The following is an 18,416-nucleotide window of genomic DNA, read 5'->3' as shown; positions in this document are numbered from 1 at the left end:
AATGGAAATTGGGGAAAAAAATAGAAAACCTGATTAAATCTGAGTCCCAGTGGTTGCCATGGGCTCTCACGATATAGTGAAAGACGAGTCCAGATGACTCTTTGCACAGCGCCGTCTCTGCTCACATGTGATGATGCTGAGGGAAAACACAGCCGCTGGTCCATTCGAGCGGGCCCCAACACCAATCTCCTCATAGTCTCTGTTCACTTCCATCACGTACAAAGTAGTTTGCTGGCATGAACTGGATATCTTAATTACTAAATCATATCAAACTGAAGCACATGTGGTGTTACTATGGCAACTATGATTACTAACAGACCCTAGTTGTTTTTAACAGTCTTGAAAAGCTACTCCACATTTTTCTATGATTTCTAACAGCGTCACACAAATATGTCTGCAGCAGTGAGCCACAGGCTTTCCAAAACACCCAGAGCTGCCTGAGAGAGTCACGCTATGAGGCCATCAGCATGCTCCTGCAGAGATCTGCCACTCTGAGGCAGCACAATATTGTTTCATTATCTACTCTGCAGATCTCGCCCCCAAAACAGCTTATGTTTGTTCTCCTCTCTAAAGCCTTTTCTTTTACCTGAAGATTTACAAGATCTGAATCTGAAATCCTAGACATGTCTCCTCTTGAACACCCATCCTTGGCTAATGTTTTGATGGATAATAGTGATCTGTGATAAAACCAGCAGCTGGAGCTTTAGTCTCTAAAAATTACACACAAACAGTTTTATCATGATCCACAAGTCTTCCTGTCTGGCTGTGTCTTCCTCAAAGATGTATTTTGGGTAGTTCTCAGGCAAGTGACCATTCTGGCTATGCAACAATCTTGCAGCACTTCATATAAGAGGGTTTCCCCGGGAAACCTGTTAAGCCTGGTGGCAGAGGTGCAAGGGCAGTTCACCAGCAGCCCACCATGGTTTATGAGTTAAAAATGTTATAGTGAAATAGGAATAGTTTGGATTTTCTGTTAAGTTATCAACAATAGTAGAAACGGTGTGATGTTAATGAGCTTAGCAAACAGACAGTTGTGGAAGTTGCAGTTTTAGCTGATTTCTGCCATTTAACTCCACTCCAACTGAAAAATTTTATAGCCATTAGATATTAGCGATAACAAAAAACTACCGTACAGTTCTCATTTGCAATAAAATTTACCTTTACATACTTCCAATTTCAGACAGCAGCAGCGCAGATGGAGATGCTCAGCTGCAATAGCTCACCTGAACATTGATGGCTGATTAACATAACAGAGCTGGAGGTTTAAAACTCAGATAACCAAGATGTCTAAAGAGTCTTTCAAACTGTTTTTAGTCCAAAAGCCAAGAAGCTAAGCTGATTCTGGAACTATTTTTGCCTGATGCAGACACACAGGAAAAAAAAAAAAAAAAAAAAACAGTTAGTCTGTTAGCCCAGAGGCTAGCTGTTCCACAAAGTGGTTGTTACATTTTGTACTAATATAAGTTAGCATGGTCACCAAATGACCGATGACGGCAGATAAACAGTTTTCCCGGAATGTTAAATTGTTTCTCTGCCATTAGCATATTGAGCAATGAGCACATGAAGTTGATTAACAACTCTAAGACACTCCTTCTGGCTCTGACTGGTTATTTCTGGCCGGCAGTGGTGCATTTCTTCAGACGGCAATAGCAGCAGAGAAGAGGTAGAGGAGCTTGATTTATTTTTATTTTTTCACAGATTATTTGCCTCATACTGTTGACAGTTTTAACAAATATTTTAAAAACTGTTGTTTATTTATTTTTTATTTTTTTTATTTTTTTAAATGTTGTATACTGCAACTGTAAGCCTGAAGTTTAAATTGACAACTGAATTGAAAACAATACCATTGAGTATCAGCAGATCTTAAACAAATCAGACAGGTTGTCACAGTTTTCTGAGCTTGGATTGTTAGTCAGCCTGACTAGCTCTTAACCACTTTCCTACAGAATCATGGCGACATGAAACAGTTCTACTAGAGGTGAGGGAATGAAGACTGATAACTAAAAAGACACTAATAAAATCCAAGCTATACCTTTAAAGAAATATGTTGGTTTCATACCTCTCACACAGAAAAATAATTCAAATAACAAGTGGTTGAAACTCAAAATCAGCATGTTAGCTTTTGTCATAACTATTATATGTTGGGGGAAAAAAAAAAGAAAAGAATTGTTGATTTTTAATGGCAAGACAAAAGGTAAATTAACTACACAGATTTTTTTTTTTTAATTCTATCTTGTTTTACTCTCAGTTGTTCCTGCTGTCTTGTTGCTGCTTGTTGAAACCCCCCCTGCACTTCAGCTAAAAAAAATCTGTCTTGATCTTGGCTTCTCAGATGTCCTTTGAAGCTGCAGTCAGCTTGTATAAACTCTGCTCGGGTGAGGGTGAGTCTGTTTTCTGATTGGAGATAATTGCCTGACTGAAAAGTATATATATGTTATGATGTTACTGTATGCAGAGAAAATCTAATGTCTCTATGCTTACAGCAACAACACAAAGGCTTGGTGTGGTGAATGAAGAGCAAGTTGGTCTTAGCAGCAGCTGTGCAGTGTTGTGAGAGCAGAAATGAAAGACTGTACCACACACACCACGATCCAGTGGGCTGTTATGGGATTTATCAAAAAAAACTCTGTAGTTAATTTACACTTCAATGTCTTGAGCCATTAAAAATCAACAATTCTTTTCTTTTTTTTCCCCAACATATAATAAGAAAATACTTGCTGAACTAACCAAATTCTGCTGCCAGCCAATCATTCAACTAGACAGCCAGCAGAGCAGAGGAGGAACACAACCTGACTCACATTTCACTCATTGACACACTTGTGGAGTTATTGTTTTCCTTAAGACTGAATGTTTGTTTTTTTTTTATATATGAACTTGTTTGGGTGCTGAAAAGTTTGACTTCAGGTCTAGTAATGAAATAGTAATAATAAGTAAGTAATTTCATACAACAACTATATCTGTAAAGTATTTCTGGATGTTAGTAAAATGTCAGAAAAAAACTTAATCTAAACCTTACAACCTCAACTGTCAGAGATTGAATCAGGACACCGTCAAACTTCATAGATTTATTGTTTCAATTTAAACTTCAGGCTTACAGTTGCAGTATACAACATTTAAAAAAATAAAAAAAATAAAAAATAAATAAACAACAGTTTTTAAAATATTTGTTAAAACTGTCAACAGTATGAGGCAAATAATCTGTGAAAAAATAAAAATAAATCAAGCTCCTCTACCTCTTCTCTGCTGCTATTGTTTTCCTTGAAGAAATGCACCACTGCGGCCAGAAATAACCAGTCAGAGCCAGAAGGAGTGTCTTAGAGTTGTTAATCAACTTCAGGAGTGCTCAGTTTACGTCATGCTAATGGCAGAGAAACAATTTAACATTCCTGAAAACTGTTTATCTGCCTCATACAGTAAATGTCAAAGTGTTGAAACATGCTCTGCTGTCGGGAAGAAGCCTTAGCGTAGCAGAGAGCAAGGGGGAGGTTGTGATTGACAGCCCTAAGTCTCTCCTTCTGGCTCTAATTGGTAGTTTCTGACTAAGCAATGTATTTCTACAATTAGCTCAGTGAGAAGACAAAGGAGCTCAATTCTTTTCACAGATTTTCACATTTTACACCATCACCACATAGTGAGAGTTTGAACAGATATGTAAAAAACAAGTTTCTTAAAAAAATTATATAGAGCAACTTTAATTTGCAAAAAGAAAGCCTTAGGGCTCCCATATACTCAGGGGGGTACTAATGTGGCATTCTGTGGGCCGAACCGACTCCAAGTGCACTGCCTGGAGATGGTTAAGATTTTATAGTGGAGCTTGCCGATTCCCTACATTTGTTGTGACAAATTCCTTCATTTTCTACAATTCAAGACATTACTAGCATGTCTGATGAGCTAGTTGGGCATCTAGCCCCATTTTTTCTCCACCAGCACAGTCACCACACACTTGTCAGTGCTGCACAGTGATAGTCTGACTGCTGAGTGTCCTTTAGGAACTGGATAAAAACCGAAGAATCTTTTTAAAACAGATTGTTGAATCAAGCTGAGGTCTTTGACCTCAGCTTGTGTCATTCAGAGTTGCTCAAACAGCAGCAGTCAAACCCAATGTGTAGTAAAATGCTCTAAGAATTAGTGACATATTGACACATCAGCTGTCTGGCCTTATCTGTCATCAGTATTTCTAATCTGCATTTTGCATATGTCTACATTTTTGAAGATTTTGTATTATGTGTTGCCATCATTTAAAACTGATCTAAGCTTAAATAAAGCAGAACTTTCCAAAGAACACCACTAATAATATGGTTCAGTATCAGAAAACAATAGGCCTGCTTTGTGTGCCACACCTGTGTGAATTCTTTCTGCAGACAGCTGAGGCAGCTCCAGCTTAAACGGCTCCTTCATGGTGTTTATCAAAATGAATGCCATAAGCTCCATGTCAAAATTGCATGACACAACTACACTCTATACAAGTTTCATCTGACTGAAAATCGTCAGATGAGACGATGGGCTACAGTATCAGAACCCCAGACTAGATGCTAACTTAGATTCTGGATTGCAAATTGAAGATCTTTTTTCCCCACTTTATGACTTGGCTCCAGTTTCAGCTTAAATGGATACGTTGAGACATAATAAAAGCTAAAAAAATCAACCAATAGCTGTCCAGAACTTCTGCTTGTGTTGCAGTCCTCATGTGATACTACCCATCCTGGCTGTTCAACCTTTAAGTGATGTATGTTTGCATAGGATCACAATCAGCTTTATTCTCAAACTTTGTGAACACAAACAAGGAATTTGACTTTGGTTACACTCTGCTTTTATCTAGCAGATAAACATATTCAAAGAATTAAGTGAACAGAACATGATTTATGATCCAAAATCACACACATTAAAGCTTAAACCTCTCCACCTGTTACAGGCTCCAGCAGCTACCATCTTGTTTGTGTCTACCTTCTAATACAACAGCATACATATGGTGCTCACAACTGGAGAGCTCATAATCTTGTGGTGGTCATAATCAGTAAATCAGCTGCACTTGATTTGTTTGGGAAAATTAACCTTTAATATAAGGTTCATAGAGCTTTGCAAAAATATTCATTCAATGCAATTAAAAATACTTTATTAATTACAAAGGGAAATTAAATGTTGCAACTCATGAATTTAGTTATTGGAGATTGTAGTGGCTGTTGACAGGAAAGATTTTTTACCCTAAACTAAGTATTCACACCCCAACACAAAGGATTGTATAATTATGCACAAGTAGTGAAAGGGAAACGGATGTATTATTTTCAACATTTTTGTCATTTTTTCTGTGGCGTCATCCACTCCACTGTGGCTTGCTTGTAGTCTGTACAACCGACTACATTCATGGATATCTCAGGTGATTGTAATCATGACATAATGGACAAAACCCTGCCCAACTTCACCCAGTATGTGAGCTGTCCCAACAGAGAGGAGAGGATTCTGGACTAACATAAAAGATGCATGCAGTTCCTTTCCTCTTCCTCCGCTTGGCTGGTTCAATCATAACCTGGTGCACCTCAGCCGATGTAACGTCCCTCTAATGAAGAGACAGCCTGCAACCAGGAGGACAGTGAGGAGGTGGTCACAGGAGGTCACTGAGACACTACAGGGATGTTTTGAGGCCACTGACTGACAGGCACTATGTGAGCCAAACATGGATGACATCAATAAGCTCACTGAGTACATAACACTCTACATCAACTTCTGTGTTGGGTCCATCATCCCTACTAAGACTTTATCATTACCCAAATAACAAGCCCTGGTCAGATCAAAACCATCCTAAATAAGAAGGAAAAGGGGTTTCAGAAATGGCAAGAAATATGATGTGAGAGTAATACAGACGGGCTTGAAGATGAAGATCAGAAGAGCTATGAAGGGTTATAAGAAGAGAAGAAACTCCAGCAGAAAAACACCAGAATTGGAATTGGATGAGGACTGTCACTGGGTTCAGGTCAGCAGGCAGTAGTGTGGCTGAAGGCAACATTTACAGAGCCAATAAACTCAACTTGTTTTTTTAACAGATTTGACTCTGCAGCCTCTGCATCTCCCGTCCGCACTCCAATCAATACCACTGCTGCTTTTCCAACTAGTCTTTGCTGGCCCTCTTCAGAATCCTTCATCCAAGTGCGAGTTTCACCTTCACATCTCCTTACCTCCTCTTCTATTCAGTCACCTTCTTCCACCTTCTGAGGAGGAGGATCAGAATGAATCTATGGTTGCCAGTGCTATACTGTATGCTGTAGTGTGCTGCAGGCTGAAAGTGGGGGACACCAACAGACTGAACAAACTGATCTGCAACGCCAGCAAAGTTGTTGGAGTGGAAATGGAATCTGATAGAGGTGTCAGAGAGAAGAATCCTGTCCGAGATGCAGGTCATCTAACGCAACAAGTTTCATCTACTTCATGACATGCTGGCTGGATACAGGACCAGCTTCAGCCACAGACTCATATTACCAAAGTGCAACACAGAGCGACACAGAAAATAATTTCAGACTTTACAATCCCCAAATCTGAGTAACTTAATTAGAATTTTCTCTGCATTTTCAAGAGGGACCGTGTTGGCCTGGTACAACACAACTCCTCAATTTGGAATAAACCTCTACATTCCCCAATCAAAGAACTTCCTGGGATGCTGTCTGTCTTTAAATCCTGGCTGAATGCTCTACTGTACAAACAATATTCAGTAATAGTGATAAAACCCAGCTTTGCACTTTGAATGGTTTAATGTGGCCATTGCAGGGTTAAATTACTTACATTTATTCAGAAAAAAGTCAAAAAGCCTCCAATACTATCTCACTGAAGGAGAATGACACTAAATAAAAGCCCCTTACAACAGTATTGTTCACTAATTACATGTCACAGTCCTCTGCTGCAGCTCTTTCATGCAGCCACTTATAAGTTTTGATCAATTTAACTGGCCTGTTCTGAGTTTCACCTTGAAAAGCTGTAACATGTTCATGTCAATAAGGTAATAACTTGTCCTCTGGAGTGGGTGTATCCATTTTCTGCCCCCAGCAATACTCAGAGAAAAGGCAACAGGTTCTGTTGGCGAGTGTCACCAAGGGAGATTTAAGGAGTATTTCTTCAGTTAGCTCAGTATATGTATGAGAACAAGCAATGAACAACCTGCCAGTCCTGCTAACATACAGAGCAGTAGAAGTAGTTGACAGGGTAAGAGAGAAAACAGCAGTGGAAATTCACCTCTCATCTGATGTATCATGTCTGTTTTTACTCCCCATGCATTCTAGTCAGTAAACTGGACCTATGAGTATTTTCTACCTCTGCAGCCCGCTTTTATGTTCCTGTAGAATGAAAGCCACCTCATTGTGCTGATGCAGAACTGGGAGAGGGGGTCTATGTCGCTGCAGCAACCATATATACAGACACACAATACAAGAATACCAAGGCAAAACTAACAGAGACCCATACTTCACATGACTTATGTCTTCTAAGTCTGCGCATTCACTTAGCGCATAGCTAATGCTGGAATGCTCAGATCACCATGGGAGGCAGTGGGTGTGGTTCACACAGAGGGTGGAGAGAAGGTAGTAACACTGAGGATGTGTTACTTCCTAAAACTACATTCTTGCATGCTCATCATTCCTGCCTGTCAAATGAAAATGTTTCTGGCAGAACATTTTCATGTGACACTGTTAATTCGGTCCTGACTTCTCCATGTTTAACTCATTTACAGAGCAGCAGTGTACACTAAACTGTTCCCCTCCTACAGGAACCCAACCACACTCTTCACACAGGATCGTAAAAAAAAACATTGTTCACTGCATGGCTAAGCTATGTACTGTTTCTTTTCAGGCTGCATTTCACAGCAAGTGAAACATCCTGACAGACGGCTGTGCTAAAAGAAAGGAACTTGCTCGCTAATCAGCATTCAGACCTGCTGCTAGAGTCATTACACCGTGTTCCGAATTATTTTGCCAGTGATATTTACTCAGATTTTCTTAAATGGTCAATGCAAATGATGGTCAGAATAATTTTCAAGTTATGAACTGTTACAGTACAAATCAAATTTTACTGAACAAAGCTACCCATCAAACAGTATTTTTTTCAAAAATAAAAAACTCAAACTGTTCCAAATTATTATGCACAGCAGATTTTCTAAACATTTTATGGATTATAAAGAACTGCAAATTCTTTGAATGTGCAGCATTAACTGGTCACATGTACTAAAATCAAAAGTTATTTAATCAAAAACATCTCAACAGACCAAGTTACATGTTAGCATAGGGCTCCTTCTTTGATATCACAGCACAATTCTTGCATCCATTGAACTTGTGAGTTTGTGGAAAGTTTCTGCTTGAATTTCTTTGTAGGATGTCAGAATACCTTCCCAGATCTGCTGTTTTGATATGAACTGCATTCAACCCTCAGATCTTCTGCTTGAGGAAACTCCAAAGGTTCTCAATACGGTTGAGATCAGAGGAGGATGGTGACCACACCATGAGTTTCTCCCCTTTTATGCCCATAGCAGCCAATGACACAGTGGTATTCCATGCAGCATGAGATGGTTCATTGTCATGCATGAAGATGATTTTGCTACAGAAGGTATGGTTCTTCTTTCTGAACCATGAAAGAAAGTGATCAGTCAGAAAGTCCATACTTTCCTGAGGTCATTTTCACACCTTCGGGGATTCTGATTGGGCCGACCAATGATTCTCTCTCCCCATGATTTTGCCCTGAAATCTGGTTGAAAAATGCATTTAAAACTTTCAATCAGAATTGCAATTGAGTCACCCAACATTAAATAATGAATAAAATGGATCTGGAAGATGTTAAATACAAGCTGGGAGAAGTTATGCTGCTAAATGAAGCTCTAAAAACAAAAGCAGTAAAATCCTAATTAAAATAATAAGTCGGGTTTCCTCCAGACTCCAATCACTAATTAAAGTCAATCAGTCATAATGTCTATGGACTCAGTCCGGGTCAGGTTGGATTTTGTAGGTCCAATCTAAATATTAGCGCCGATTCTCCAGATGCACAGTAGAAGCTGTGAGGCTGCGTTTTCAGACCGCAGCAGGTGAAACGCTGCAGGCATCTTTTAATTTAAGTGGGGTTGATTAATTTCATTGTTCTATCAATGTTTTTTAGCGCTGCGGAGAAAAAGTTAGATGTGTTCATCTGCTTGTGATGGAATCTGTATTGTCCAACATGTCGAATATTAGTTAAGCAGCTAAAATTAAAGGCATCATAACAGCCAATGTTAATGGCATAAAAAAGACTGAAGGATAAAAACAGAATATGACGGAATATTTTTGACGCCGTCAGACAAAATGACAGATAAAAAAGTATGGCGCGGCCTCCGGGTGTAAACAACCTTCCTACATTACAAAGAGAAAAGAGCAGAGCTGAGCAAATTTCACTCAGATTTGAACTCCTTGATATCCAAAAGGTTTGACTTGCTGATTTTAGGAGATTCTAATTTCTGTTTAATATTAACAGCAGCCATCCTGCAGCAACCTATGAGTACTTCCTAATATCAGAAACAGAGGCGATGTCACATTATGTGTAACAGAGGAGTTGCTATGAAACTGGTGAACTAATTTCATATCAAATGATTGATAGAGCTGACATAATGAACTGGCTTTTGCATCTTGTGCATCAGTAATTAGCATGGTTAGCGTCACTAACCGCAGACATCAGTCTCTCAGTATAGAGACCATCTCCAGCCGGGCTCAGCACACAGCCGGGCCCTGTGTGCTGAGCTGCCACAATATTTCGGAAAGAAATCACTCTCAGACCAAAGTTGGTCTTTTTATGACCAGTTTATGTTCTAGAACAGCTGAATGTAGGAGTGGATGATACTGATGTAATGAGTGTTCAAAGTTTTCCCCAGAAAACTTGCTAAGCCTGGTGGTTGGGCACTAGGGCAGTCACCATCCAGTGGTCTGTCGTGTTCTTGAGTTAAAAAATGTTTAAAGTTGAAAGGAAATTTTAAAATATCACTCGATAATTATGTGTTATTTAAAGATTGGAAAATGAATACCGGAACACCAACTATAAAGTCTTTAAAAAAGGCAAACATTTTAAAAAGACTTAAATAAATAAGCAATGCTTAGCCTGGTGGGGGCACAAGAAAAGCTTGGTGGCCTGCCAGGCTTATAATACACTGTGGGAAACACTGGTGTTGTTCCATGTCTAAAATGACAATATCACAATAAATTCACAAATTTATAAAGCAGTCTCGGTACATCTGATTGGCAGGGAATTTAATTACTCTCAGTGCTCCTAAATGCATCATTTTCCCTCCGTCTTTCTGGAAAACTCAAAGAGTTACCAAGATATAAGAAAATAGGGATTACTATAGAGTTAACAACACAAAGAGGATTGTTGCTACCTATAGTCCAGAAGGAGAGAATCCTGACACTGGGTTTCCTTTAGGTACAAACTTTTTAAACTACTTGGAATAATAAACTGCTTGCTGCACTCATAACTCTATTGGAATTTATGTATAATTGAATTGAATTATTTTTTTTTGTAAATGCTTTTAGATGGCTGGTTGGTGCTACATAGATAAACTAAATGGAATTTGAAGTTGGTACCTCAGCTTGAACAACAACAACAGTGAAATTAGTAAAGATTTAAACTAATAGACAGGTGTCCATAGCAACATGTGATCCTTGCTCCAGGCAGCATCAGATCGGGGATAATTGAAGTCTCAGACGGCTTACCTTTAAAATAGCTCTTGACCCTGAGATATCCCACGCTCAGGCGCAGGACGGAGAGCTTGTCCAGGCGGGAGCGAACCTCATCAGGGAAAGGCAGCAGCTCCATCAGCCGGTCCAGCTCCCCATTTAGCCGATCCCGGTGGCGCTTGGAAGGGTTCGATTTAACAACTTCATTGTTGTCAGCAACCTTCTTCCTGAGGGGTGAACAGAAATTATGTGTTCAGTAATGGAGGAGCTCAAGCCTGACTAACTGGCTCTTCCATCAGCGTAGTGTCTGCTGTGTGACATGTCATGATCAGCCACCAACACAGACATCACTTATCTATCAATACATAACTTCCTCTCACACATCTGAAAGTGGCTCCACAGAAATACCATGTTGACAGCAAGTCCAGACTGACAGGCCCAGCAGTCTGACTCAGGTGATTACTGCTGAGATTCTCTTTGCAGTCAACTGACATGAAGCTGTGTGCTTTGGACAGCATTTTATCACTGCTTAGTTTTCGCTGTCAGAAAGGGAAGTTCTCATTTGGATTAAGCCATATTAAACAGGAAACATATGGTGTTTTTACAGAGCTAGAATAGGGAAACGCTTAGATCACTGCTGACAGAAATAACATGCTGACAAGAACAAACACTGTCAAAACACAGCATTTGCTTCAATTATTATGTTAGGCTAACAGTGTATTCAATTCTGCTTAGCCCGCTTTAATCCAACTCAAGTTTGCCTAGAAATTTCAGTTTGTTTGGGTAGCTGTGAATGCATAATCAAACTCTGTTGTAGACTAAGGAATTATAAGACATGCGGCAAATGTCGCCAGGTCCGGGAGTTGAACCCCGGACCTGGCGACAGGTCTGTCAAATAGTGAACCTGTTCAGGGCTTAAGTCAATTCATGACTTAAATGTTTGTCAATAGAGTAGTCGAGGACTCAAGCCCTCCAAATGTGGGTCAGGCTATCCCCTGACGCCACCACAGAACACCCCAATGGGCCACGCTTCTTAAAGCGGTCCGAGATGACAGGAGCTAGATGCTGCAGGTGCTCTACAGTTATCCTCCAGATGCAACATAACAACCGTCTCCCAGACAACACTGGCATGTTTTACCAGCTTCATTTTGGACAAAGAATTTTCTTCCACTTGACCATGGAGTCTTTACATGAGCCTTGATCTGAGTTCTATTCAGCAGTGGTTTTCTCATTGCTGTTCTCTCATAAAGCTTTAACTTTTGCAGAGTCTCTGTCTTACACATGAACAAGATTCCTTCCATGTCTTTATGATGATTTATCTGAACTCATGGGGATGTTCAGGGCTTACAGATTTTTGTCTCAATTCATGACTTAAATGTTTGTCAATAGAGTAAGTAAAGTAATAAACTTTACTTACCTAAAGTAAATAAAGTTTATTTATAAAGCACTTTCCACAGACATAATTTACAAAGCGCTGTACAATAAAAATCTACCTTAAATTATGCAAATAATAAAACAACCATAAGAAACACAATAAAATCATGACATAAAAGCCTGGGAAAATATACTGGTAAGTGTTTTCAGTTTAGTTTTCAGTCTCGTATATGGAACCACCAAGAGGTTCACTGTTTGAGAACAAAGGCCATGGGTAACTATTTACCGTAGTTAAAAACTGACAAAGACAATCAGTAGCCTGGCTATAAAGCTCTAGTCAGCACAAGACCAGTAAGCACAAGGGGGTCAGTGTACTGAATGTAGGACCAAAGTGATGTGACTGAATTTACTGAATTTGGTGAGAAGCTTGGCTGTTGCATTCTCTGCCGATTGCAAATGTGAAATTGTAGACTTATCCTTCCAGATCTAGTTGTCTTTATACTATAATCACTGGAACAGTACCTGCATTCAGCTGATCTCCATTCCACTCACTGTGAGACTATCAACCAAGTCTGCAACAATTCATCAAACGATTTGAGTATCTTGATTATTAAATTTCCTCAAAGCGAATTATCTGCCTTGAAGCTTCATTAAATTGTGTTTTGCTGTTGTGTTCTGGCCAGATAATATTGGTGTTGCACAACACTCTCACTTCTGCCAGTGAGTTGTTGACGACTGCTAAGTGTGCATAACAAAGGTCCTCTTTTCCCCAGACAAGTCCACTTTTCACATTCTGGGGCATCTGCAGAATTGAATTGATTGATAAAAATATGCATGTTTTCATTGTTTTTCAGGGGATCAATAGGCATCCTTAAATTGACTGGCACATGTAACACGATAGCTGCTGCCTGGTGGCTGGTTCAGAATGAACGGCGGCAAAGTACACAGCAGGTGCATGATAGAAACACATGCACTGTAGCTGATGCTTAACATAAGTGTAGCTTTATGGACAATTCAGAAAAAAAAATGCCATACTCCCTGTGGCAACAAATGGGTGGCAGAGCGCAGTGTGGTGTATAGATATCTGTATTTCTGTGTTTGATGAATTGCCAATATCTATTGCTCACATGGACACAAAAGACTGTGCAAAGTGAGAGTTCATCTATTAAATTGACTGCATGTAAACTGAAAACTGGAGAATACACATTTTAATCAAGTTTATTTATATAGCACATTTGAGCAACAATGTTATGCTTTATATCATAAAAACACAAAGATAAAGGGTTATGAAAACCTCAGAGTCACCAATTGAGAAACCAGTATCTAACAGTATGTATTGTCAAGTGCCATCATCAAAATAATCATTACACATATAATATGTTGGTCAATGTTTAATTTATCGTGGTTCAAATGCAACTCTGAACAAGTCTTGATTTAGAAGAAACTCAGTGTTTCAGCTGTTTGCAGTTTTCTGGAAGCTTGTCCCAGATTTGTTCATAGTAGCTGAATGCTGCTTGTTTTGTTTGGTTCTGATTCTGGGGATGCAGAGCAGACCAGAACCAGGAGTCCTGATTGGTCTGGAAGGTTGATATAACACCAGCAGATCTTTAATGTATTGTGGTGATAAGCCATTCAGTGATAACAACAACTAACAACAGTATCCTAAAGTCTATTCTCGGAACTACAGTTAGCCAGTGGATGTCAGCTAATGTCAAACTGGCAGCATTGTCAGGTGATAATTTGATGAAAAAGTGGGAACCTTCATACAGCTGTAGGGGAAAGTTCCAGAAACTGCAGGCATGATAAAACCACTGTCAGCTGCTCTGGGTAGCAGCTAGTCAAGTTCAACCAAATACTCAGCCTCATGATGTTATAGGATTGAGGGCGGTGGGGGGAGAGGTCTGTGGGGGTCAAGGCTCATGACTACATGTGACACAAAGACTTCAGAAAAACTGCAGAGTCTGTCCAGTTCTGATCGCATCGGGTCACAAGGTTTCAGACCTATGTGCCGTCCAAGCAGCAGATCCTTGAATTCCCTGAAGTTCTTTCTTTAGAGCAATGTTGCTTAATGACAGGCTATTCAATTCCCTCCTCCACCACTAACCGCCCGCTGCCCTCATGCTGCAGCTCTACCTTCTCAGAAATGATCTCACTCTGCAGAAATGCTCTGCAGAGACAAAAGCCGCCATTCAAAACCTTTTTCCGCTCCTTGGTTTGGGGCTCACATGGCTGAACAGACATTGGGCTGTTCTGAAGAAATTATACTGTAACTGGTCTATCTGCTTCTATCTGGATTCCAGATCAGAGCACAGCTCTGCCAGGGTTAATCAGGATGAAACGTGTGTGAAGACACCAACACATGTTGGTCTGGAAGCAGGCAGGGCGTCTGGTTCTGAAGTATGACATGTTGGTTCTACACATGGACAGCTGCTGATAAAAACACAGCTTCAGTTTACAGAAGCAGAGCGAGACCTTCACAAAGATAAGGAGACTAACATGTGCTTTACAACAAAATGACAAGAGGGCTAGAACCAGATCAGCTGCGGTCACTACATTCAGTAGAAACACAACTAGGAGCAGCAGGACGGTGAAATGAGGTAAAGACACAACAGAACTCCAGAGAGCTGTGACGTAAAAGTGTCTTCTGACTAAAATATTTCCTGAGAAAAAAACTCAGAATAAGCAGAAAAAGTTTATTAAAATATTTCACAGGAAGACCTTTTATAGTTCAATACATTTACTTGTGTAAACACAACAGGAAGTGAAGTGTGAACAGTACTACACTGATTCCAGGGCTGGAAACAGAACTGATCTTTGTGAGTCATCACTGGATTTTAAAAAGATCAACAATTCAGTTACTGAGAATTCTGGGTATTTTCCAGTCAAATTAAATTATACAGTACAAGCCAAGATTATTATAGTAAACTGAAAGTAGCAAAATAACAAAAAGTGAAATGGAGAAAACATTTTTGTTAACTAAACTAAATAGACAGTAATTAATGGGCCAAACTATCACTAAGTGGAACTACATTGTGTGTTTCTAAAACTAACTAAAACATACTGAAATTACAGATATAATATGCTTTATTTTGATGTTTATGAATTTATTTATCAGGTTAAAATTTATTTATTAACCTGATGTGAAATGTACTTTTCCCCCACAGACGCAGTTTACATCAGCTGTTCAACAATAACTCAATCCAACTAAAATGAAGAAACTCAAAACCATAATAACAAACCAAATGTTTACATACAGAGCGCACAAAAACAAACACTTTCTTTACTAGGTGATCAAATTTAAATCTGTATATAAATGAATATATTTAAAAAGATAGTTCAATGGGTGTGTAGAGGACAGCTGGAAGTACACATTTTTCCCTTCTGTTTTTCTGAATAATTCCATTTAATCATATTTATTCACCAAGAAAGTATCACAATGTGCGAATGAAAAAAATTTAACATTAACAAATGAATAGCTGGAGGGCAACTTTTACTGTTATTCCATTTTACAAATTTAACAGAACATTATTTTTTATAAAAACAATAAGTGTTCCCCCTTCATTTTTTAAAGAATTCAGATATTATGTGCAGAGCTAAATATCCTGTCTCCAATATAGAACTAACATAAAAAATTCCCTTTTAAAAATGTGTTAGAGTTGAACTGAATTCTAAAATTGTCTCATAAAATGACCTGTATGTAAAAGCCAAGAAACAGGAATTGTTTATTTTTATTTCTTCCATCTGTCACTGGAGTCTTGCCATCTTCTCCATTTTCTGAGTAATCATTCTATCCTTGCACCTGTAGTCAACTGAGTAAAATGTACAGAAAGGTTTTCTTCGGTTTTATAAAACTTCCTGGCCCTGAATGCTGTGCTAAGCTTTGGGTAAATTATTTGGGTTTTTTTCTGGGAAGAGTTTCTCCACATAAGGTAACAGCAAGTACAGGAGAATCAGCGGCCAAACAGAAACTACTGTACATCCTTCTGTTCTTCCATAACAAAGCTTTTTATTCCATTCTCAGTGAGACCATCATTGCACAATAGTGTAATTGCGTGTTTAAAGGTAATTAGTGCCTACCTTATGATCATCTACATCTACATTTACACATGCATGCAATAGCTGTGTACTTTATGGGAGGCTTTAATCAAGCCAGCAGACAATAATTAACTGAGATTACCAAACAGAGAACTTGACACAGTAACCAGTAAGAGAGCTGATGCTTTATCAAGCATCAGCTCTCTTACTGGTTCAGAAGCAACAAAGACAGATTGAGAGTGAATATTTGGAGCTTTCAGTCATGCTGTGCAGCGCCAGACTGTTAATTAGTTGGGAACAATGAGATGGCCACCACTAGTGCATTTACATCAAATCCACTGACTTTCAAACATATTTTACCTTCCATCATGTCACATCAGCAAACTTCTATTTTATGTGAGCCAAACACAAAGAAGATTTTTATTTTTTTAAATATTGTATTGCAAATGTGTCATGTTTTGAAGCCATGATTTGGTCCTGTTTGTAGCTTGCCAGAAGTCATAAAGACTTTATACGTGGTGGAAAACTAATACTGGACAACCTGAACATTGGTCACCATTAAGATGGTGACCAATGGTGGTGGTGGATGGAGGTGAATCCAGGAGAATCTTGAAAGAAAACCTGATTCAGAAAAGATGAGAGACAGGAGTGGAGGTTCACCTCCAGCAGGAAAACAGCCCCAAATATCCAGATGGAAGAAGTCTATACAGGTCCAAAGCTGGCAGAGACTTGTCCCAAAGAACATACATCAAGTCTTGTAATTGTCTTTCTTCACCTGTATAAATCAAGACAGGTAACATGCCATATTTGGACTTTTAATTAATAAATACAAAACACCAAGCAAGAAAAAACATCTTTCACTATTCTGAAAACAATATACCACCTAAGAGTTCTCTCCTCCCAATCTATTTATATCCATTCATTTCTACACTTTCCTCCAAAGTGTAGAAATGACTTTGAAATGTTAACATTTCAAGCTGATTCATCATTTTATGGGAAAGCAAGCACAAAGTGTTTCTCTAACATCTAAGAAGAGTCTGCACTACACCAAATTAGTTTGTAAGGATGATGAACAGCAAAAAGAACCAGCAAGATGCATAGCATGTGTCCCAGTAATAAAAGGCTATCTTAATGGGCCACTCTGCCATGGAATGCCCCAGCGGAATGACCACAGCATTTTATGCTTGGGCTCAATGCTGCCTTTGTGCAGCAGATTGTGCAGGAAACCTCAGCCCCAAAATCTCCAGAAACACAAACGTCTACAGACAAGGCACCTCTTTCCTTTGGAATTTACCCTGGGAATGTCCAGATCTCTGTGTGAGCACAGCACATGTATCCATGCTGGACTCAAAGAAGACATTGGCAAGTTAAGCTCCAGGGATGCAGGTTTCTGTCCTCTCTTTATCTATATACTAAAACACATGGCGGACATCTTTAAAGTGGAGATATTGCTGTATGAAGAACCTCCAGGTTGTGTTACCTGTAGTCAATGATCAGAGACAACTTCTCTAAATAACAGATCGAGTAATTTCATCTTCTGATGACTGAAACAACCCATCAAAACCGGCGTCCTGTGGAAAACAGAAGAATCCACCAAAGGCGTAGTCTTTCTAGGCAATGAGGGCTTGTGGTTCACCACTTTGTGCACAAGTCTGTGAATGAATACAGGATAAGCTCAGCAAAGAATCTGAATGCAAAACTGAAAAGGAGGAGGATCCTGCATGACCTTCAGAGCACAAGCTGACTGAATAGATCTCTGTGAACACAGGCCCACTGGGATGCCTTTGACCTTCAAGACCCCACTATATGAAAGAACCATTACACCACTCTCATCAATATTACCACATGCAGGGCTTCCCCCAGTGTAATACAAGTCTGGCGGGTCACCAGGCTTTACTTGCCCATCATTTGGACAATTCACATCGACTGCTAATCTGTGTTTTAGGTTAGGAATTAGCAGGCTGTAATATTTCCATGTTGTACTAGTAAGATGATCTTCTCCACCCATCTAAAGCATAGCTTTAATACTTTATAAAGCAACTACAAACTGACATTATAACATACAGAACTATGATCCTTAGTGCTGAAGAAAACATGTGGTACTGTGTAAACAAGACCTCAAGTGCACAAGAGTCACCTTCCAATCAGCAGGTTGAAGTTGCACATGTCCTGTATTCTAATCTGCGTCTGATTGTGGGAAAAAACATATTTGTTGATTTGTTTATTTGGATTCCAATTAGCCATTGCCATAACAACGGCTACTCTAAAAAAAACCCAATTATTACAAAAACATTTACACACACTAAACATAATATTAGAAACATAGTATACTGATTCAAT

General features: G+C 39.2%; 1 protein-coding gene across 2 annotated transcripts in view; it reads right to left on the bottom strand.

Annotated features, from left to right (window-relative positions):
• LOC122840204 (aryl hydrocarbon receptor-like) overlaps window positions 1-18,416 on the bottom strand; it is a 38,395-nt gene that overhangs the window by 15,529 nt on the left and 4,450 nt on the right. For both annotated transcript variants that reach the window (XM_044132444.1, XM_044132445.1), the window contains exon 2: window positions 10,704-10,894. In XM_044132444.1, the coding sequence (XP_043988379.1) occupies window positions 10,704-10,894 (191 nt within the window). The remainder of the gene's footprint in view (window positions 1-10,703; window positions 10,895-18,416) is intronic.

This window comes from Gambusia affinis, linkage group LG11, assembly GCF_019740435.1.
Source record: "Gambusia affinis linkage group LG11, SWU_Gaff_1.0, whole genome shotgun sequence".
Taxonomy (NCBI): domain Eukaryota; kingdom Metazoa; phylum Chordata; class Actinopteri; order Cyprinodontiformes; family Poeciliidae; genus Gambusia; species Gambusia affinis.
This window is presented reverse-complemented; position numbering and strand designations above follow the sequence as displayed.